The following is an 18,607-nucleotide window of genomic DNA, read 5'->3' as shown; positions in this document are numbered from 1 at the left end:
CTGGGGTAGGAAGGTGGTCTTCAGCCCACTCCTGGTGAGGAGTCCCTCTGAAGCCATTCCACTCTTTGTCCCCAACTCCCTCCAGAGTGAGTCGCTTCTGTGGGAAGAGACTGAGCCTCCGCCAGGAATCACAGCCGTGAGCCTGGCTCCGCGTGGTGGTGGCAGAAGGGCCATTTGTCATCTGGTGGTGGACACCAGGTCAGCGTCTCCCTGTAGGAGCGGCTTTGTTCACTGGGGCCTGGAACCTCCCTCTGGCTGAGGCCTCGCCTTCCCATCCAGCTTTGAACTCAGGATGACCCCTCCCCAGGGCCTGCCCTCCACTTCCAGCCCTTGCTGACTGGGGCCTCCTTTGTTTTTATTATAAAAGGGAAAAAAAAATTCAAATAGCACCAGAGAGTACAGGCCCTGGGAGTCATCACTGTTATAGTTCCTAGTGGATCTATCCAGAAACTCCTCAAATGCATAAGCTATCTATTGATTGGTCAACTAGTCAATACTGGTCAATATCTTCCTCTAAAGCCAGAAGGGTGGAAGGAAGAAAGGAGGGAGGGAGGGACAGAGGGAGAGGAAGAAGGGAGGAAGGAAGAATCAATCCACTTTTCTGCACATAGTTCTTTTTTTTTACCCAAAATATTTCTTAGGCATCTTTCCATATTAGCATTAGGATTTTCAAAATCCCTTTTACCCTCTGTGTTTCCTTCCCTCCCTCCCTGACTACCTTACATCCCTCTGTCTAGCCGCCTGCCATCTAATTATACATGATAATACGTGAAATCCACCGAGCTGCTGTTCCCACTTTGGTTTAAACTCTTGCCAGCCTCTGATCCTGCTCTTGACCCATTAAAGGGATCTTCTGGTTCTTACGTTAACAAACACAATGCCAATGGCAAAGTCAACTCCCCAGGCTACAGAGCCGAGAATTCCTTTGGATTTTGAAGCCTCTGAGAGCCGACCCTGCCCTGATCAGGCCTGAGCAACAGGCTGGGGCCCTTCCAGGACGGAAACACAGGACCTCTTTCATGTCTTAGCTTAAAGTTCTCCGACCTTTTGAAACCGGGTGTCAGCAGCATGTTTTTGAGGATTATAAAAAAAAAAAAAAGAAGAAGAATTAAAGCAACCAAGTAAAATTCACAAAGCAGCTTTCAAAAATCACGCTGGTTTGTTAGGTTTGGAGTCTTATTAGACAGGAAGAAAGGAAAATAACACGCACGAGTCTTTCCCAGGCCTACAACAAGGGCTGTTAGTACGTTTTCTCCTTTGGTCTCCACAGCAAATGCTGTTCTGCAAGTATACGTCATACCCACTTCACAGATGAAAATCAAGGCGCAGAGAGGGGCAGGGGGAGGATTCTGATGCGTGTGTTTGTAAAACTCTCTACCATGGGCCTGGGACAAGGAGGAGCTGTGCTGGTGGAGTCAGCACAACTGGTTTTGAATCCCCTCTGTTACCTAGGAGCCAGGGTAACCTTGGCCAGTTAGACAGACTGCCTCTGTTTGCCCATCTGCAATATGGGCACCATGATTGCTATTCTGCCTGTCTCAGAAGGCAAATTCTGAGGACCGTGAAGACAGTACAGGAGAAAAGGACTTGCGTAGTCACCACACTGTGGGGCCTCTTCTGCTATCCCAAGGCTTGTTCACATAGGATAGCCAGATCTTCATGAGAGAGCTACAGTGGTTTGATTTTCTGATCTACATTGCTTCCCTGCCCCCTGCAAAGAGAAGCACCTCCTTTTCTGGGTGGTAGTAACCCCTGCTCACCATGTAGGTCCTGGTGGGCCTGAAAAATCATAGTGCGCTGCCTCTCTTGGGATGAGCACCTTCTGATAGGTGGCCACGGGATTCCATGGCCTGTCACATAATTGTGTATTTGACTCAAGCTGGACCCTTTCCTTAATTTAGGGATCCCAGGAAAGAGGTGAATTCTGTTTCCTTGGGCATTGATAAAGTGGTATGAGGTAAGCTTGGGACTCTCTGAAGCCCCTCTCTGCTGCCTTCCATGACTGCATGGAGAAATCCAACAGAAGGAAGAGAATAAGATGAGGTCAGGAGAGACAGACAGACAGACAGAGGTACAGGAGTTCCTGACCCTAATGCCACTCTAGGCTTCCCATGCACTTAAGTCAGTATCTTCCATTTCATTCCCTGTAAGCTCTTTGGGCTAGTTTCCCATCACTTGCATCTGAGGGAACCTCGTAAGTCGTTAGAACAGTAGTTCTCTCTCGCTGGACCATGCCCTACCCCTGAGTTTCTAATCCGGCTGCTCTGGGTTAGGCCTAAGCACTTATCTTTCTGACAGGCTCCCCGCTGTTGCCAATGTTGGTTAGAAGACCATGCTTTTGATATCTATAGGAAAGGAAAAGGAGGAAGCAGCAAAGCAGCCGGCCCATGCCAGATTCCTATGATGTTCTTATCTTGATCTTGTGCTGGGGTTAAAGGTGCCCGGTTCTGAGGGATGAAGAGGAGTGGAGAGGAGCAGCCCTGCAGCCCTCTCTTTGGAGGTGGCAGGGCTACCTGTGAATATCAGTCTTGCAGCAGCCTATGAAGGCTGCACCCGAGGTTCCAAGTGGAGTTTGTGCAACTGAGTAGATAGGGTGTGACAGAGCGGTCAGGAGCTTTGGCTTTGAGTTGGACCTGGATTTGAATTCTGGTCCCACTGTTTAGCTATGTTTCCTTGGAGAAAGTACTTTATCCCTGATCCCTCTGTCCACGTTGGTAAAGCGGAGTCAGTGGTAGTACCCATTTAAAGGATTGTCATGAGGATTAGATGTGGTAATGAATTATTTCAGTTTTTTATTGATGTGTAACAAATCATCCTGAGATTATTTTAATGCCTTAAAACAAGTTATTTACTTTATTCACAAGTCTGCAGTTTGAGCAGGGCTCAGAGGGGATGGCTTGTGCCTGCTGCATTCCCAGTCAGCTAGAAGCTGGAGGATTCTCTTTCCAGATGGCTCACTCATGCTCACTATCCACTGGCTGCTTGGGCTTCCTCACAATATGGCAGCTAGGTTCCTATAATGAAAATCTAAAAAAAAAAAAAAAAAAAAAAAAAAAAAAAAAACCAAGGAAGAATTATATGGAATTATATGACATCTTTATGAGCTATCTAGCCTCTGAAATCACTGTGTCAGTCAACTTTCCATTGCTGTAAAAAAAATACCTAAGATAATCAACTTAAAAAGAGGAAAGGTTTATTTTGGCTCACAGTGTTGTAGATTTCTGCCCATGGTCTATTGACCCTGTTGCTTCTGGGCCTGTGATGAGGAGCCCATGGAAGAGAAAGTTTGTTCACCTCATAGCAGAAATGAAAGAGGAGGAGCTAGGGTCCCAATGTGCCCTTGAAGGGCATGTCCTCATATGATGAGAAGACTTCTAAGTAGGTTCCACCTATTAAAAATTCCACCACCTTCCATTAGCACCTCAGTCTGGGGACCAAGGCATATGGGCCTTTGGGGAACACTTACCCTAACCTTAGTAGTCACAGAGCAGCTGGTCTGCCATACTCCATGGTCAAGGTAATGACAGAGCCCCTCCTGTCTTCTAGGGAACCCAGACCCACATTGTAATGGGTGTGGCATGATCCTAGTGGAGCATGCAGGGTGCTGACCTCTAAAGGTCAGTGTGCCAGACACATGCCACGCTGTCCCATGGTGCCTGGTGCGCAGTGAGAGCTCAGGGGGCTTGGAGCACGGTTCTGTGGCTGGCTGCTGAAGGTCAGACAGGGTTGGGTTGTTCAGTTTCTGACTCATCATGTGTAAGACCCTGCGGGGTGGGAGAGGAGTGCCCCTGGTGCCTGAGTCTGTCCTCTGCCCTTGGGGCAGAGCCTCCTCCCCTCCCTGGCCCAGCAAGGGAGGCAGGCAAAACAGTCCTGTGGAAGTCCTATAAGTGTTGGAGTGGCCTCAACCTTCAGCCATGCGCCCCCTAGAGTCCCAGACAGGTGGTTCTGACAGTGGCTAAAGCACTTTCCAGCCTGAGCCTCCAGTGCTCGGGCCTGACCAGCCCCAGCCTCCTGGTATCTGGGCCCTGGTGGTCAACCCAGGCCCTGGCTCCACAGGGCTGGAACCAGAAGAGGTGGGCAGGGCCAGAAGCCTCTGGGCATCTGGAAGATGTTTGCCACTGACCTCTGCCAGGGCTGCTGGAAGAGAAGGGGGCTTGAGGGAGTGTGTGCCCCTGTGTTCACAGACCATGGACCCCATGGCGGTCACCCTTTGGAATGCAGCCCTGCCTGCAGCCTGGGTCCTGCTGCAGGCTCTGAACTGAGGCTCGGGGATTTATTGGCATTTTTACTTGGAATTGATTGAAAACTCCTCTGAGAGAAAGGACTGTGCTCAATTTAGGAGAGAGAGAGAGAGAGAGAGAGACCAACCTGCCCCTTGTCCTCCAAACAGGAGCCCAAGGTATCCCTCATGCAATCTGAAATTCCACAACTGGAGCACATTTATATTGGTGAAATACTCAAAAGACTTTCTAGATATTTCCTTTAATATGCAAATGCCTTAGAGCACCTTAGAGCAACAGCTCCCACCAACATAGGGATAGTACTAATCCCTCCTCTCCTCCTTCCTTTCCTCCCTCCCTTCCTTCCTTCCTACCTTAACCTCTCCCCTTACTTCCCCCCCTCCTCCTCCCATCCCCCTTCTTCTTTCTTTCCTGATCTGAGGTTCCAAGGACAACCCGGGGTTACTCCAGGAAACAAACAAGATGGACGTGAAGGTAGGAATACAGGGAACCCAGGGTATCCAAAACCCATCTTCACCAGCCTTAGAGTGAAACTGGCCCTGCATTCAGAAAGAAAGGAGGAAAAAAAAACCTGTCTGGCAAGGTGCAGTGAGTCAGAAAATCATTTTACTGTTTGACTCAGAGATCCCACTTACGGGATTATATTCCAGGAAAATCATTCAGAAGAAAAAAACAACAAAAAACCCCATTTATCTCTTTGGACAAAGGTATCTGTGTGTCCCTGTGTGATGATAATCCTCAACAACTCACATAAGCCCAACCACCCTGCAGGCCTACTGTGTGGCCGTGCTGTCCCAGGACTGTGTGTATGTATGTCTATGTCATCCTCCAGATGCCCTCCCTTTTATTTATTTATTTACTTATTTGGGGTACCAGGAGTGCTTAACCACTGAGCCACATTTCCAGCCCTTTTTATTTATTAATTTATTTTTTATCTAGAGACAGGGTCTGAGTTGCTTAGGGCCTCACTAAGTTGCTGAGTCTGGCTTTGAACTTGTGATCCTCCTGCCTCAGCCTCCCAAGCCGTGGGGCTTACACACGTGCACCACCACACCTGCGCTACCCTTCCATTTTATGGGAACTGAAAGTCCCCCCAGGATCCGATGACTGGGTAGCCGTTGCCTCAGGTTTTGACTTCAGCTAGTTATGACTCCTGGCTTTTTGTGGTTTGTAGAACAGGCTCTCTCCTGCTGGTGTTCCTAAATGCCAAAACATCATGGGTGGTTAGAAACACTGTGGCTTTTTAATTCCGTAGACCACTCCACAGCCGTGTAAACCATCACTGTGAAGATAAAAGAAAGTGTTTATGGGCAATTAGTCAACAAGTTCCATGGATTGTGCTTCTGAACATCTCTGTCCTCCTTTCCCATCCCACTGCTTGGAAGATCTCTTGCCTGTAATAATAATAACAATAATAATAACAATTAACGTCTCTTGTGCATACCATGTGCCAAGCTCAGCGCTTTCCGCGGATTATTTCACTTAATTACTGCAGTATCTTCGCATCCATCTCCTGTCCACCACCAACACTTCAGCCCATCCTTCTCATAATAAAAAGGGAATTGGATCATGCTGCTCCCTGCTCCACACCCCCAGAGGCTCCCCAGTGGGAGGCCAGAGCCCGTGGGCTCTCCAGCCGGCTCCCTACTTTGAAATCCTTGGTCCCAGCCCACCACTGGCAGGCGCCTTCATCTGCCAGCCTCTTTGCATCTCTGTTCGCTTCCCTGGGATGATGATTGCCCATCGGTAGAGACCCAGCCCAGATGGCTCCTCTGTTGACCCCGATTTCCTTCCCACCGCTGCCTTCTGCCACCTTTTGGCTCAAGTTCACTGGGCAGCTGGTTAATGCATCTGAGGTTCCAGACAGGAGGGGCTCACACCTTTGCATCTTCAGGGCCTCCAATGTGTTTGCTAAAATGAGTGTTAAGTGAAAATAGCAGAACAATATAAAGGGTAGTCATTGACTGTCTCACTGCAAGATCCACTTTAATCCCACTTAATGATAGCTAATGTTTGTGGAGTGTTTCTCCTGCACCAGGAATTCTAAGCATTTTCTGTACATTAATTCTTTTAATCCCCACAACAATTCCAATGGTGAAGGTGCCCAAATTCTTCCTATATTATATATGAAGAGAATGAGATGCAGGACGGACAGGTCAGGTAGCTGATGGAGCTAGAATATGGGAATCTAGGCAGTCTGGCCTCAGATTGTCGGTAAGGAGAGATGGCACAGGGTCAGTGCTCTGGATTACTTTCTCTGAGATTTTTGATATCTCAAATGCAGCGTCCCCTGATGCACTACCGATGTTTTGGGATGGAATCGTCAAACACAGGGGAGTGAGGTCTGAATTGTATCCTCTTCTTCCCAGTAATGGAGGCCACATTGCTGAGTGAGAACCCAGATTCAAGGAAGGCAACTGTTCCAGGCCCTCCTGTACCCATGCGTTTGTCTGCAGCCTAATTCTGTTAGTCAGTTTCCCATCACTGTGACAAAAATACCTGAGGAAATCAACTTAAAAGAGAAAAGATTTATTTTGGTTCATGATTTCAAAAGTTTCAGTCCTTGGTCACTTGGTCCCATTGCTTTGGGCCTTTGGCAAGACAAAGCATCATGGCGGAGAGTGCATGGCGGAGCAGAGCTGCTACCTGGTGGTGGCCATGAAGGGAGGGAGGAAGAGTCCAGGGACAGAATATACCCCCAGTGACCCACCTCCTCCAATAGGCTCCACTCTGAAGTTTCTACCACCTCTCAATATGCCACCAGCTGGGGATTGATCCCTCAATGCAGGAGACTGTAGGAGATATTCTGGAGACAAACAAAACCACCGTCACTTCTCTGGGCCTCTCCCTACCAGTCAAAATGGAAATAATCATAAAGCAGGGTTACGTCCTTCATGGTAAGGATTAAATGGAGAATAGCATGTGGGAAAATGTACAGTGCCACCATCCCTGGGAACTGTCACCTCAGGAGACAGATTCTGGGGGTGGTCACATGTGGGAAGGGTATCCTGGCCACCAAGGGAAGAGCTAGGAGGCTCGTGAGAACAGAGAGCAGGAAAAGGGCGTGTGCCACTCCAGGGCCACAGAGAACAGGCTGGGCAAGGCCAAGCAGAGGGGAGCACCGTCCATACTGGGTATGTCCTGCACGGACACGGGTCCCTGCAGCCTGTGCCATGTCCTCTGATGGCTGTGCTCAGTGGCAGATCTAGCCCCATTTTGCAGGTGAAGAAAAGGGGACCCCAAGAAGTGGAGTAATTGCCACATCACTCCCTGGCCTACCCATTTCTATAAGCCAGCTTAGGGAAGAGAATTCAGCCTCAGTGCCTCGGATATTTTGTCATACAGCAGGAGAGGTGCCTTGCCTGAGGAGTGAGGCGTGCCCCTAATTCTTTTTGCCAACCATTCACTCAACAAATGCTCTTTTCCTGCCACGAATTCTGGCGGCTAGTATCCTGCAGTGAGCAGAAGGACCCCAGGCCCCAAGGAGCCCTCCGTCAAGAGATCCTGACCTGCTCATTCTTCTTGGTTACTGAGATTGCATCTTTTTTTTTATCTTCTGAGAAACATTTCTTTCTTTTCACTTTGAAAGATCAAATTTTAAAAAATAGACCAGAAACTTCCATGAAAGAGCTGAGGCCTCCCAAACTCCTGGGAGCACTCCAGCAGAACATGGCACTCGCTTATTTCTATTCCCCCATCTTCCCAGCCCCACCCCACCCCCACACCACCCCATCCTGGGGGAACTGACAACAGCTGATTCCTGGGCGCCCCGGGTGGCCAGGGACAGAGAAGCAAGAAGCTGCATTTTTCCATGATCCCAGGTTTGGTCAGCTGGAGCCACAGGCATGAAATGAGGAAGAAGGGAGGCTCTGAGCCATCTCCCCAGCAAGTTCAGGGTCCGGCTTCATGGAGAATGTGATGCCAAGAGACGGTCCAGCCAGCTCCCTGCTTTTGTCCACATTGGTACCTTTGTGAGGGGGTCCTCTTGTCCCTTTTCTTTCTTATTCTTCTTCCTAAACCTAATTCTATGGCCTTTTCTGGCATCAGGTCTAACGTTACTTCTAGCCACACCTTCTCCGGGAAGCCTTCCCCGATGGGCCTCTGCCCCCATACCAGAGGCTGAGGAGGAGCATTCCTACTTCCGGAACTTCCGGCCCCTCTGGCTACCTGGCACTCCTGCTAGAGCTCCTTCTGGTGTCCCCTGCTCCAATAGTCTGAGCCCCTTTGCCTCACACCCTCCTCAGTCCTGAAGCTGCTGTGCAGCAGGTATGGACCCCGTGACTGCTGGATGCCATTGCCTTGTACGACATCCTGCAAACTCCACTGCTCATCCAAGGGGCAGCTTAGGTCAGGGAACGGCAGAGCCCAGTAGCTGAGGGAACGGATGTGTCCTCAGAATCAAAGCTCATTCCCACTTCGTGGCGAGGTCCTCGGTCTACAGAGCTGTAAACTGGGGAGGGTGTGCCTGCTCCAGGAAGTCCTGAGGAATCAGTTTGATATGATCCATACTTGATTCCCAACCTGGCACATCGTCCCCAAACATGTCATTATGGTGACCGGGGTGACAGGGATGCTCTCGCTTCCATCAGGAAGCCTCCCCTGACCTGGCCCTGAGCACTCTGACAGATTAAGTTGATTCTAGACACTTTCTGGAATGTTTAAGGGAAAAAATAACACGTCAAGATTATTAGTCTGGACTATTTTTTTTCCATTTTATTTTTCCTAAGAATCATGTTATCATTTGCTGCTAAGTTCTTCATGGTGGAATCGCATTCTTCCAGGCCCACAAAGGCCTTGGGTGCCTACCCTGGTTCCTGGTAGCTGCTTCTGACAGCTTTTATGTCTCTAATTACTCATTCGAATTTTAAGGCCTTATTAATTTAGTTTTAATCTGCTTTTATAGTACCCTGGCTCTGGGCTGATTTTAGGTCATGGCTAGCCCCCAGGAATGGACCAGGAGGACAGGAGCCACCCGCTGTCCACTTGCCGGCCTGGTCTCACAGGAAACTTGTGGACTTGGCTGCAAAGAACTGGGTTCAGTAACAGCCCAGCTCCCTGGGTGGTGAGCTGGTCGTTTCTCAGCCCTGACACTTTAAGATTGTGGAAAACTCTCAGCACAGTCCCTGGCAATTGGCCCATTCCCTGTCACCCACCCTGCCCTTCCCATCCTACGGCTTATTTAACAAAGCACCGAATGTTGCACTCATCATTTTCCAGGAACATACATGTCCTAAAGGGAGAACCACATGTTGAAGTCAGATTCCAGGAGGAAGGGCCAACTGGCATCTCTAGCCATCACAGGATGCACAAGAAGTGTCCACTTGCTGTTTGGTTTTTTAATTTTACTCCCAAATCTAAAGATATGGCCTTTGCTGGGTACAGTGTCTCATGCCTGTAATCCCAGCAGCTCAGGAGGCTGAGGCAGGAGGATGGCAAGTTCAAAGTCAGTCTCAGCAACTTAGCAGGACCCCTGCCTCAAAATAAAAATTAAAAAGGCTGGGGATGTAACTCAATGGCTAAGCACCCCTGGGTTCAATCCTCAGTACCAATAAATAAATAAATAAATAAATAAGAGAGAGAGAGAGAGAGAACGAGCACATGGGCTTTGGAGTCAGAGCTAGGTCAATCCTGTCTTTGGCCTTGGCTAACAAAGTCACCATGGGCTCTGAAACCACCCTCCAGTCCCACCCTCCAGTGACATGTCCATGAGCAGAGGACCAGATAGGGCTGGTGGACAAGTGTGATCCGCCATCATCTGCCCTTTGAGAGTGTTTAAGAGCATGGTGGAGCTTTGATAAATGTCACATGTGTCCTGACAGCAAAGTTTGAGTCCCACCATTTGTAGGTCATGCCAGGTCACTGCCAAGAGATGGTTCCATTTAGTGAGAATTGTCTGTCACCACCAGTACTAGTCATCTGAACCGGGCCTGTGAGCCTCGAGCCATCCCCGGGATGGGGTCACTCAGCCGTTCTGGGTCACTGGGCCCTGTACAACCATGCCAGCTGGGGTTTATAAGTGGCTGGGGAGCTGGATAATGGCTTTTGAAATGACAGCCCCTCATCATAGTGGTGCAAAGCTGTCTTCATTCATCAGTTGGCATACACGTCTCTCTCAGAAAGCTGCTGACACAGTCCAAGAAATGGAGGTCATTATTAGTTCTTGATAGAAAAGTAAGGCCGGCTTGGCTTACAAGCAGCTACCCTGGGCCCCACTCCACCTGCTCTTTCCGGTGGTCTCTGGGTGGGAATTTCTGCTGAGGAGCCAAGTTGATAGTGGCCATCCCCCTCCATGTCTTTGGATGGGTCTGGCTTTATCTCTAAGATGGGATCCCAGAGCCCAGGTTGGGGGTGAGGTGGAGGCAGTAGAGTCCCTGTCCCTCCCACACCCACAGGCATCTGCGCCACCTATGAAACTCCTGCCTGAAATTCCCCCACTGGACCCCGAGTGATGGGGGTCCATGTAGGAACCTGGATGGAGTGACCTCTTAAAGCCCCTTTCAGATCAGGCGTTCAGGTAAGTCTGAATCCTGGTCCCAGGTGGCCAACTGCTCCTGGTCTGGCAAACGTGGCTTGCGGCCGAGCTCAGAGGAAGGTCATGAAGAAGCTCTTGGGTCTTGGAGAAGCTTGTTATAAGAACTTACATTTTGTTTGACAAGAAAGTGAATCACCTGCCTCACCAGGCCCCTTCCAGATGTTTCCCTTTCAGTTGTTTTTGAGGGTTTACTTCCTCCTTGATTTTCTGCTTCTCTTTTCTGTTCTTAGGGTCCCTCTGCTTGCTTGCTCGCTTTTTGTTTGTTGGTTTTTTTCCCTTTTTGTTCTGGGGATGGAGCCAGGGCCTCCAGTCTGCTAAGCATGCACTCTACCACTGAGTGTCACACACCAGCCCAGTTAGGCTCGATCTGATCCTCGGAGAAACGCTTGGTTTATTCCCACAGGATACAAAGCTTAAAAAGAAAAATCCATTCCCACTCTTAAGTGAGCACAGATAATAAAGTAGGAGAACGAAACCACCTTGCTGGGTCATCCCAGATGTCAGTGGGAGGTTCCAAGTAGATTAGCGATGTAAAAAACTAGTTAGAACTTAGGGGAAGCAGGCACCGTGGGCTCCCGGGGCTGGCTCAGCGGGCAGGCTCTGCAGGGTCTCCTCTTGGATCTGGGTCTCCCGGAAGGAAAAGGAGCATCAAAAAACTTTATCCACAATGTCCATCACTGACTGCTTCACCAACATCCAACTCTTTAAAAAAAAACAAAACTTTTTTTTCTAGTTACTGTTTATGTTGGACATGTGAACCCTGTCCTTGTCTAAGCACAGGTTCATGATCACCTGCATTCAGTCCTCCTGTATGCCAGCCCTAGGCATCTTATGTATATTTTCTCAAATCCTCAGAATAAACTTATAAAGTACATATTTTGTTTATCTGATACAATGTGAAAAACTACCCCAAAACTTAATAGCTTGAGAAAACTGCCATAGAGTCTCGCAATGCTCCATGGTAATTGGGCAGTTCCTTGGCTCCACATGGCTGTGTTCAGCTGAGCACCTCAGCTGTCCTCCAAGTGGACATTCTTCCATCCTCCAGGACTTTGGCACATGGCCTTTCTCTGAAGAAGAGCCTTGATCACCTCAAAGCATGGCAGCTGGGCTCCAGGAGGGCAGGATGCCAAGAGGACAGGCCCCTGGACCACATAGGCTCATGAAAGCACTGTTGGCATCGTGCCTGCTGATGCCCCAGTGGCCAGAGTGAGTCAGCCACCAAGCCCTGTGCAGGATGTGACTATCATATGATTCACAGGGGCCACCCATGAACCATCTACCACAGTAGGCCTCTGAACCTTCTTGCATCTGAGGCTCAGAGAGGTTAGTCCAGTTGCCTAGAGTCATCCCACATGGCCACAGACAGAAGACCCAGCTCTGGCGGATGCTAAGGTACATGTTCTTAGCTGGCTTGACCTTATATAGGTTGAGGGAATATGGACGGAGGGTGCAGGGACCAGGACCCTGAGCTTCCAGGTCCCTAATGACTGAACCAAAAGTGTCCAAAAGGTGTCCCTCCAGGGGCCTGCTCAGAATCTCAGTACCATGCTCACAGTTATTTTTATTTGTTTTTGTTTTTTCCTGCAGTCCTCAAAAGCTTTAGCAAGTATCTGCTAAGCACCTTCTAGACACTTTCTGGAATGTTTAAGGGAAAAACTCAGGCCTCAGCGGCCCCTACCCTCAACCCCGTTCTCTGTCAGGTGTCCTGTCCTGGGCTGGGAAACAAGGGTGCATTGAGTCACGCAAGGCCAGATTCTTTCCTTCTGCTGAGTGACTGGGATAAAGTCACATAACCTCTTGAGCTCGGCCACCCCTTACATCCAACACAGACAAAAACAGTCAGTGCTGTGTCCAGCTCACCCAGGATCACAGTCAAGAGGGGCTTGTGGTCAGGGAAGGGCTTCCTTGGCAACTGACATGTGTCAGGTGATAGGGATCCTTCCCTCCAAGAGGTCTGATGAGAAGTGTTCTCAAAAGCGCTTTGAGCACCCAAATAGGCTTCTGCTCCCTGCACGTCTTGATCTCTCATGACACCTGATATTCTGCTGCCTGTTGCTGGCTGGGGCTAAGGTGTTGTTATTGTTTACAGCCAAACGGTCCCCGTTAAAAGATGCCAAGTGATCTGGAAAGGGTGAGACAGTAGCCCAGGAGCAAAAGCTGGCTGTACCCGTAATGAGCCTCTCTTGCATGGGGGTTCGGTGACACTGGTGTTGGAAGGCAAACAGGTGTGAGCCTGCTGGATCAGGTTGGGGATATTTAGCAAAAGCTTTAAAGGTGTGCATACTCTTCCGTGCAACAGTTTCTCCTCTGGACATATATTCTGAGAAAGCAATGTGTTCAAAACTATGTATGCAAGGACATCTTATTTACAGTAGCACAGAATTATAAATTACCCAAATGTCCAGGAATTTGTAACCGGTTAAATAATGGTATGAATGGACAATAAAATACTGCCAGGGAGGACAGCTTTCTGCGCCCCTCTCCAGGGCAGTCCTTCGGGGACTGCCTCACGTCGTTTAATGCTCTGCTGTTGCTGTTTTAAATATCTTAATCATTTTTGAGCAAGAGTTCCTCATGTTCACTTCATGTCAGGCCTTGCAAATTAGGTAGTCATCTCCTGAATGTTACATAACAATTAAAATAATGCTTAAGGAGAATATTCATTGAAATGGGAAATTGCCTCTACTGAGCAAAGAAATGAGGCTACAAACCCCTACATGATGCAAACCTAATTCTGTAAAAACAGAAACGTGTGTGTGTGTGTTTTGATAGAGGAAAAAATAAAGAGAGAGAGACTTGATGGAAATACACCAAAATGTTAGAGCAATTATCTCTGAAGAAGCAAGATGACAGGTATTTATTTTATTACCATTTTTTCCTTTGGGCATCTTTTCTGTATGGATCTGCTCATAGGCCTTTCTGGAAGAGGAAGAAAATTGTGTATCACCCTGAGGACAAGCGAGTCCTCTTGCTCCTCTGGGGGAGTCAGGGGCCTTCACTTGCCGAGTGGATTTCAGAATAAACACGGAGGGGAGATCCGTGCTTGGGGATCCCGTGTTCTTAGGAACTCCTTGAGGTTGAGGACTGATTTGGGGTCTCCATTTCCCATCGCAGGCCTGGCACAGATGACACCCAGAGAGTGGGCTTCTTGCCATGTCTGTGGCCTAAGCCTTTAGCTGTGACAGTCTCATCAGACATTGACCACACTGTTCTGTCCTGGAGGTGGGACCTTGCTGCACTGGGGCTAGACGTGGGCTCTGAGTGAGTTTCTGGACCAGGGAGAGAAGCCACCTCTCCCGGCTACTCCCGGCTCTCTCTGTGCCCTGTCTCCCTCTGGGAACAGGTTCCAAGAGCAGAGGTCACTCTTAAGCCTATGTAAAGCCAGGGAACACACCTTGCTCCCCCTGCCTACTTCCTGTGTATCTCAGCCCAGGCCTCACCCCAACAGCAGAGGGCGGTAGTGGTCAGCAAGTCCAGAAGGGAGGCTACTGGGCATGGGTGGGCAGTGAGGAGAGGAGGGGCGGTGGTCCTCCAGGAGAGAGGTACCCCACCCACTCCACTCAGTTCCCAGATTTCCCTCTCTCTCCCAAATCTGTATCAGGCCATTGCTAACTTCCCTGACCCTTAGCTGAGTCAGGTAGGCAGGCAAGAATCTTAGAACCTTCGCTCTCAACAGCCAAGGTTTGCGAGTTACTGACCTCACATGGCAGATGGGAATGCAGGGCCCAGAACAGGAGTGGACTTGCTCAGAGCTGCAGGGTGAGCAGGGACAGAGTTCTCCTCATGGCACTGGGAATGCAGGGCTCACAATGAGGAGCTGCCCCATTGGGGAGGCTATTCAAAAGGGGGTGAGAAGCCACAAACATGATGGACGCATGCCCGCTGCACCTTCGCATACCTAGCCTTGGGACATGGGGGTCAGTCAAAGCCAGGTCCTCACGGCCATGCTCAGGACCTAGGACTGCCTCGCCTCTGAATTCCCACACTGTTTTGACCCCATGTTCCTGGGTGGGCTTGCTAAGACTTGACTTCCCTGCAGCCTGCTCTGCCCCCCCGCCCCACCGGCAGGGCACACAGCACTCAGGGGAGGAGAGAGGGCTCAAAGGAGGATGTGGGCTCTGAGAGGTGTCGTCAGCCCTGTGTCTGTCAAAACGAGATGCCAATCTACACTCCAGGTGGACAATCAGGAGGACTTAGACCCAGCACAGAGAGGGCCTGGTGGAGCAGATAGGTGGCTACTGGCTGCCACCTGTACCTATAGCTGGCTATTTAGACCTAAGATCATTCTCCTGGGAGATGAAGACTCTTTGAGGGCAGAAGTGGGGTGTTTTTGGATGTCCCAGAACCTAGCAATGGTTGAAACCATGGGTGGATGGATTAAATGATAAAGGGACAGGAAGGTACTCTGAGACGTCCACCCCCTGCCAGCAAGATGCAGAAAAACAGTCCTCACCAGTCTGTGCTCAGGCCTCAGTGGCCCCTCTCCTCAACCCCATTCTCAATCCTTGCAATCACAGCCCAACCCAACAACATTTTCCCTCCTAATTATTCTTTTTAAATGAAATTTGTGAAGGTTTTCATAAATTTTAAAACTGATTTGCACACTTAAATAAAAGCATGTGGTAGACGGACTATTTGGGCTGCAAATTTTCTGTAGTAAAATGGACCTGAGCACATCCTGTATTATCAAGGTTGGGGGCTGTCCCCTCCCCTACTCCCCAGGGGCTGCACGCTCACAGCTGACAACTCTGTTTCTTGCTTGGCAGACCACGGTGAGCTGGGATGGCGACAAGCTCGAGTGCGTGCAGAAGGGCGAGAAGGAAGGACGCGGCTGGACCCAGTGGATCGAGGGTGATGAGCTGCACCTGGTAGGTTCCTAGGTGGAGAAAGGTGTGCCCCAGAGGTCCTTTGTCACTCTGGAGGTCTGGATGGATCTTGGAAAGAGGCACCCACCGTGGCTGGGCCTTGGTTCTGCTCTGAAGCTTCTATTCCAAGGCCCTAGAAAGAAGGTTCAAGTGATTTTAAAGACCAGGCCGTGAGTTCTCAAGGTGTAGTGACCCAGTCACCCATCAGAGGAAGCAGAAGAGGAGATGCATCTTTTAATCATCAGCAATGAGCCCATTTCCCCTCTCTTTCTAGTATCTCAGAGTAGGAATATGAGCCGGGCATGATAGCACACACCTGTAATCCCAGTGATTTGGGAGGCTCAGAAAGGAGGATCACAAGATCAAGGCTAGCCTCAGAAAATTAGTGAGCCCCTAAGCAACTTAGAAAAAGCCTGTCTCCAAATAAAAAATAAAAAGCACTGGAGCTGTGGCTCAGTGATTAAGACCCCTAGATTTAATCCTGAGTACCAAAAATAAATAAATAAAAATAGGAATATGGTTCCTATTCTGGTGATGAGGATATTTGTGACTGGTAGCCAAGAAAAATTCTCCAGGCTTCTCTAAGATATGACCTAAGCCTATGACAGGGGAAGGAAAAGCTTTCCCCAGCTCAGGGGAAACTGTAGCCACCCTGTCCTCTACCCTGGGACATCAGGTCAAAGCCACTTGCATTCTGTCTACCTCTGGGAAAAGCATATACAGAACCACAGCAGAGACCTTGGCTCCTGGAGAGTTCATAAGGCACATGTCCTCAAGCCAAGACCTCCTGTAACTTCTCTACCCCAGAGAGTGGTCCAGGTGACCTGGGCTCTGATCCCAGGCCACTCATCAGGTGTCCTTGAGTAGCTCCTTCCTTCCCTCAGCCTCTCTTGCCTAAGAACACACAGGAGTTCTGCAAAGATCTCTGGTCTTCAAGAGCTTTGAGAAGTGTGAGCACTGGGGAAAGGCACAGGGGGTTACATTTGGAGGTGGCCAGCCTAATGCAGAGAGTCCAGACCCAACCTTGAGCCAGTCTCCTCCTGGACCTTTGTTTCCTCCGCTGCAGAGAAAAGAGTAGATGAAGTGACCTTTGTTGTCCTCTGAGCTCAACAGTTCCGTGGCTCTATGCCAGAGGTTGCAAACTAGGGGCCACAGGCCTGCTTCATCTAGCCCTCAAAGAGCTCCAGACTTTAGCCAGCCATTTAAAAGTTAGGAGATGCCCTACCAATATTCAGATTTCCAGTCTCCTTCATAAAACCTTGGAAGACATGGCGATAGGACTTTGGTTGCACCTGGCCTCACTCAACACAGGCTGAGCAGAGGCTGGGGCTGGTCCTGTGGGAAGGGTATGGCTGCATTTTAGAACCGCCCGGAAGGCTTTTAGTAAGAGTGATTCCAGAACTCCACTCACTGAGACACTGGTGTACTGGGCTAGTGTGAGATCCAGGCATTTCCAAGCTCCACAGGTAACTCCAGCTTAGGGCTCAAGTTTGGCATCCTGGTACCACACTGCAGCCCCGTTCTGCAGCAACCTACTGAGCCGTATATCTGTGCCCAGTTCCTTCCAATCCCAGGCCCAGACTCTGTCCTGGGCTCAAGCATACAGCTTCCAAAGCTTTTTGGCTGTCCAGGATAGCAGGGTGGGGAAGCATCGACGGGGCCTATTGGCCACTCTGATCCACATCTATTCCCCCAGCCACCTCTGTCTACAGGATGCGGAGAGACTGATCTCTGCTGACCCTGTTCGGTTGACTTTCTAAGGATTTCATGAAATCAAGTCATGGGGAACAGTAGCAGCCACTGGGTGTTTTCAAAGTTCCTGCCCCTAGATGCTCTGACATGACTCTGGTGAACCACAGCATCTGCTTCTGCTGCAGGAGATGAGAGTGCAGGGCGTGGTCTGCAAGCAAGTATTCAAGAAAGTGCACTGAGGCCAGTGGATGACTTTGGTCTCAAGGAATGAGCAGCATGGACCTGAGGCAGATCCACCTCTGTGCGGCGTGGGACAGAAGTGTCCAGCCACTCCCAGGCACCTGTTAGCGGAGTCTGTCTCTTCACTTTGTCTTTTCTCCTTTTCTTCAAACAAAGCCATTTCAATAAAGTGATCTCTGTCTGAGATATCATTTTGTAGAAGTTTCATATTCCACTGCTCACTTTCCTCCAGGGTTTCTGAGGTCAGCTGTTCCTGATGCCTCCCCCAGGCAGAAGGGAGACATTCAGGGGCTGGGAATGTGGCTCAGGCGGTAGCGCGCTCGTCTGGCATGCGTGCGGCCCGGGTTCGATCCTCAGCACCACATACCAACAAAGATGTTGTGTCCGCCAAAAACTGAAAAATAAATATTAAAAAAAATTCTCTCTCTCTCTCTCTCTCCTCTCTCACTCTCTCTTTAAAAAAAAAAAAAAAAAAAGAAGGGAGACATTCCGACATGCATCTGCAGATTCAGTCGGATTGCATGCTGTGTGTTATCCCCAGGACACAGGCTAGGCTCTGGGCATGCGTGGCCTGACATCCCAGCATCTGTGAGCTAAGTACTCACCACATTCCATGTCCAGCCAGAGCTGGTATTGTGAGGATCACAGAAGCAGAGGATGCCCTCCACCTTGGGAACAGGGGACCTAGTCAAGGAGGTCTTACTGACAGAATGATGTCATAACTGCACTGCCCACAACATTGTGAATGAAATGGAACTAGACAGAATTGTCAGCCCCAAATCTAGAATGAGATTAAACCTTAATCAAAAGCAACTACCTATTGGAATTGATTTCAGAAGAGTCGTGAACACATATTTCACCCTCCCCAGCCCACTGATAGGCTGATATAAAGCTTTTCTTTCCACTGTTTTAGAGGAGGCCGATCTTGCAAATCCCCCTAGAAGACAGAGAGCAGCCTTGTGTTCTCACTGAAGTGTAAATGATCACTAGCTGGAGCTTTGCATAAGACAATTCAGGGAACTGAAGGAGGGAGG

The 18,607-nt window shown here is 49.5% G+C and overlaps 1 protein-coding gene across 1 annotated transcript in view; it reads left to right on the top strand.

The window, feature by feature from the left end:
* The window catches only part of RBP1 (retinol binding protein 1), a 56,648-nt gene extending 38,891 nt beyond the window's left edge, over positions 1-17,757 (top strand). Inside the window, 2 exon segments of the mRNA XM_081302101.1 lie at positions 15,543-15,644; positions 17,519-17,757. Coding sequence (XP_081158227.1) covers positions 15,543-15,644; positions 17,519-17,572 — 156 coding nt within the window. The 3' untranslated portion in view covers positions 17,573-17,757.
* Positions 17,758-18,607: the final 850 nt, after the last annotated feature.

Source organism: Spermophilus citellus, assembly GCF_964194105.1.
Source record: "Spermophilus citellus genome assembly, chromosome: 7".
NCBI lineage: Eukaryota > Metazoa > Chordata > Mammalia > Rodentia > Sciuridae > Spermophilus > Spermophilus citellus.
Note: the sequence above shows the minus strand (reverse complement) of the source record. Positions and strands in the feature narration are given on the sequence as shown.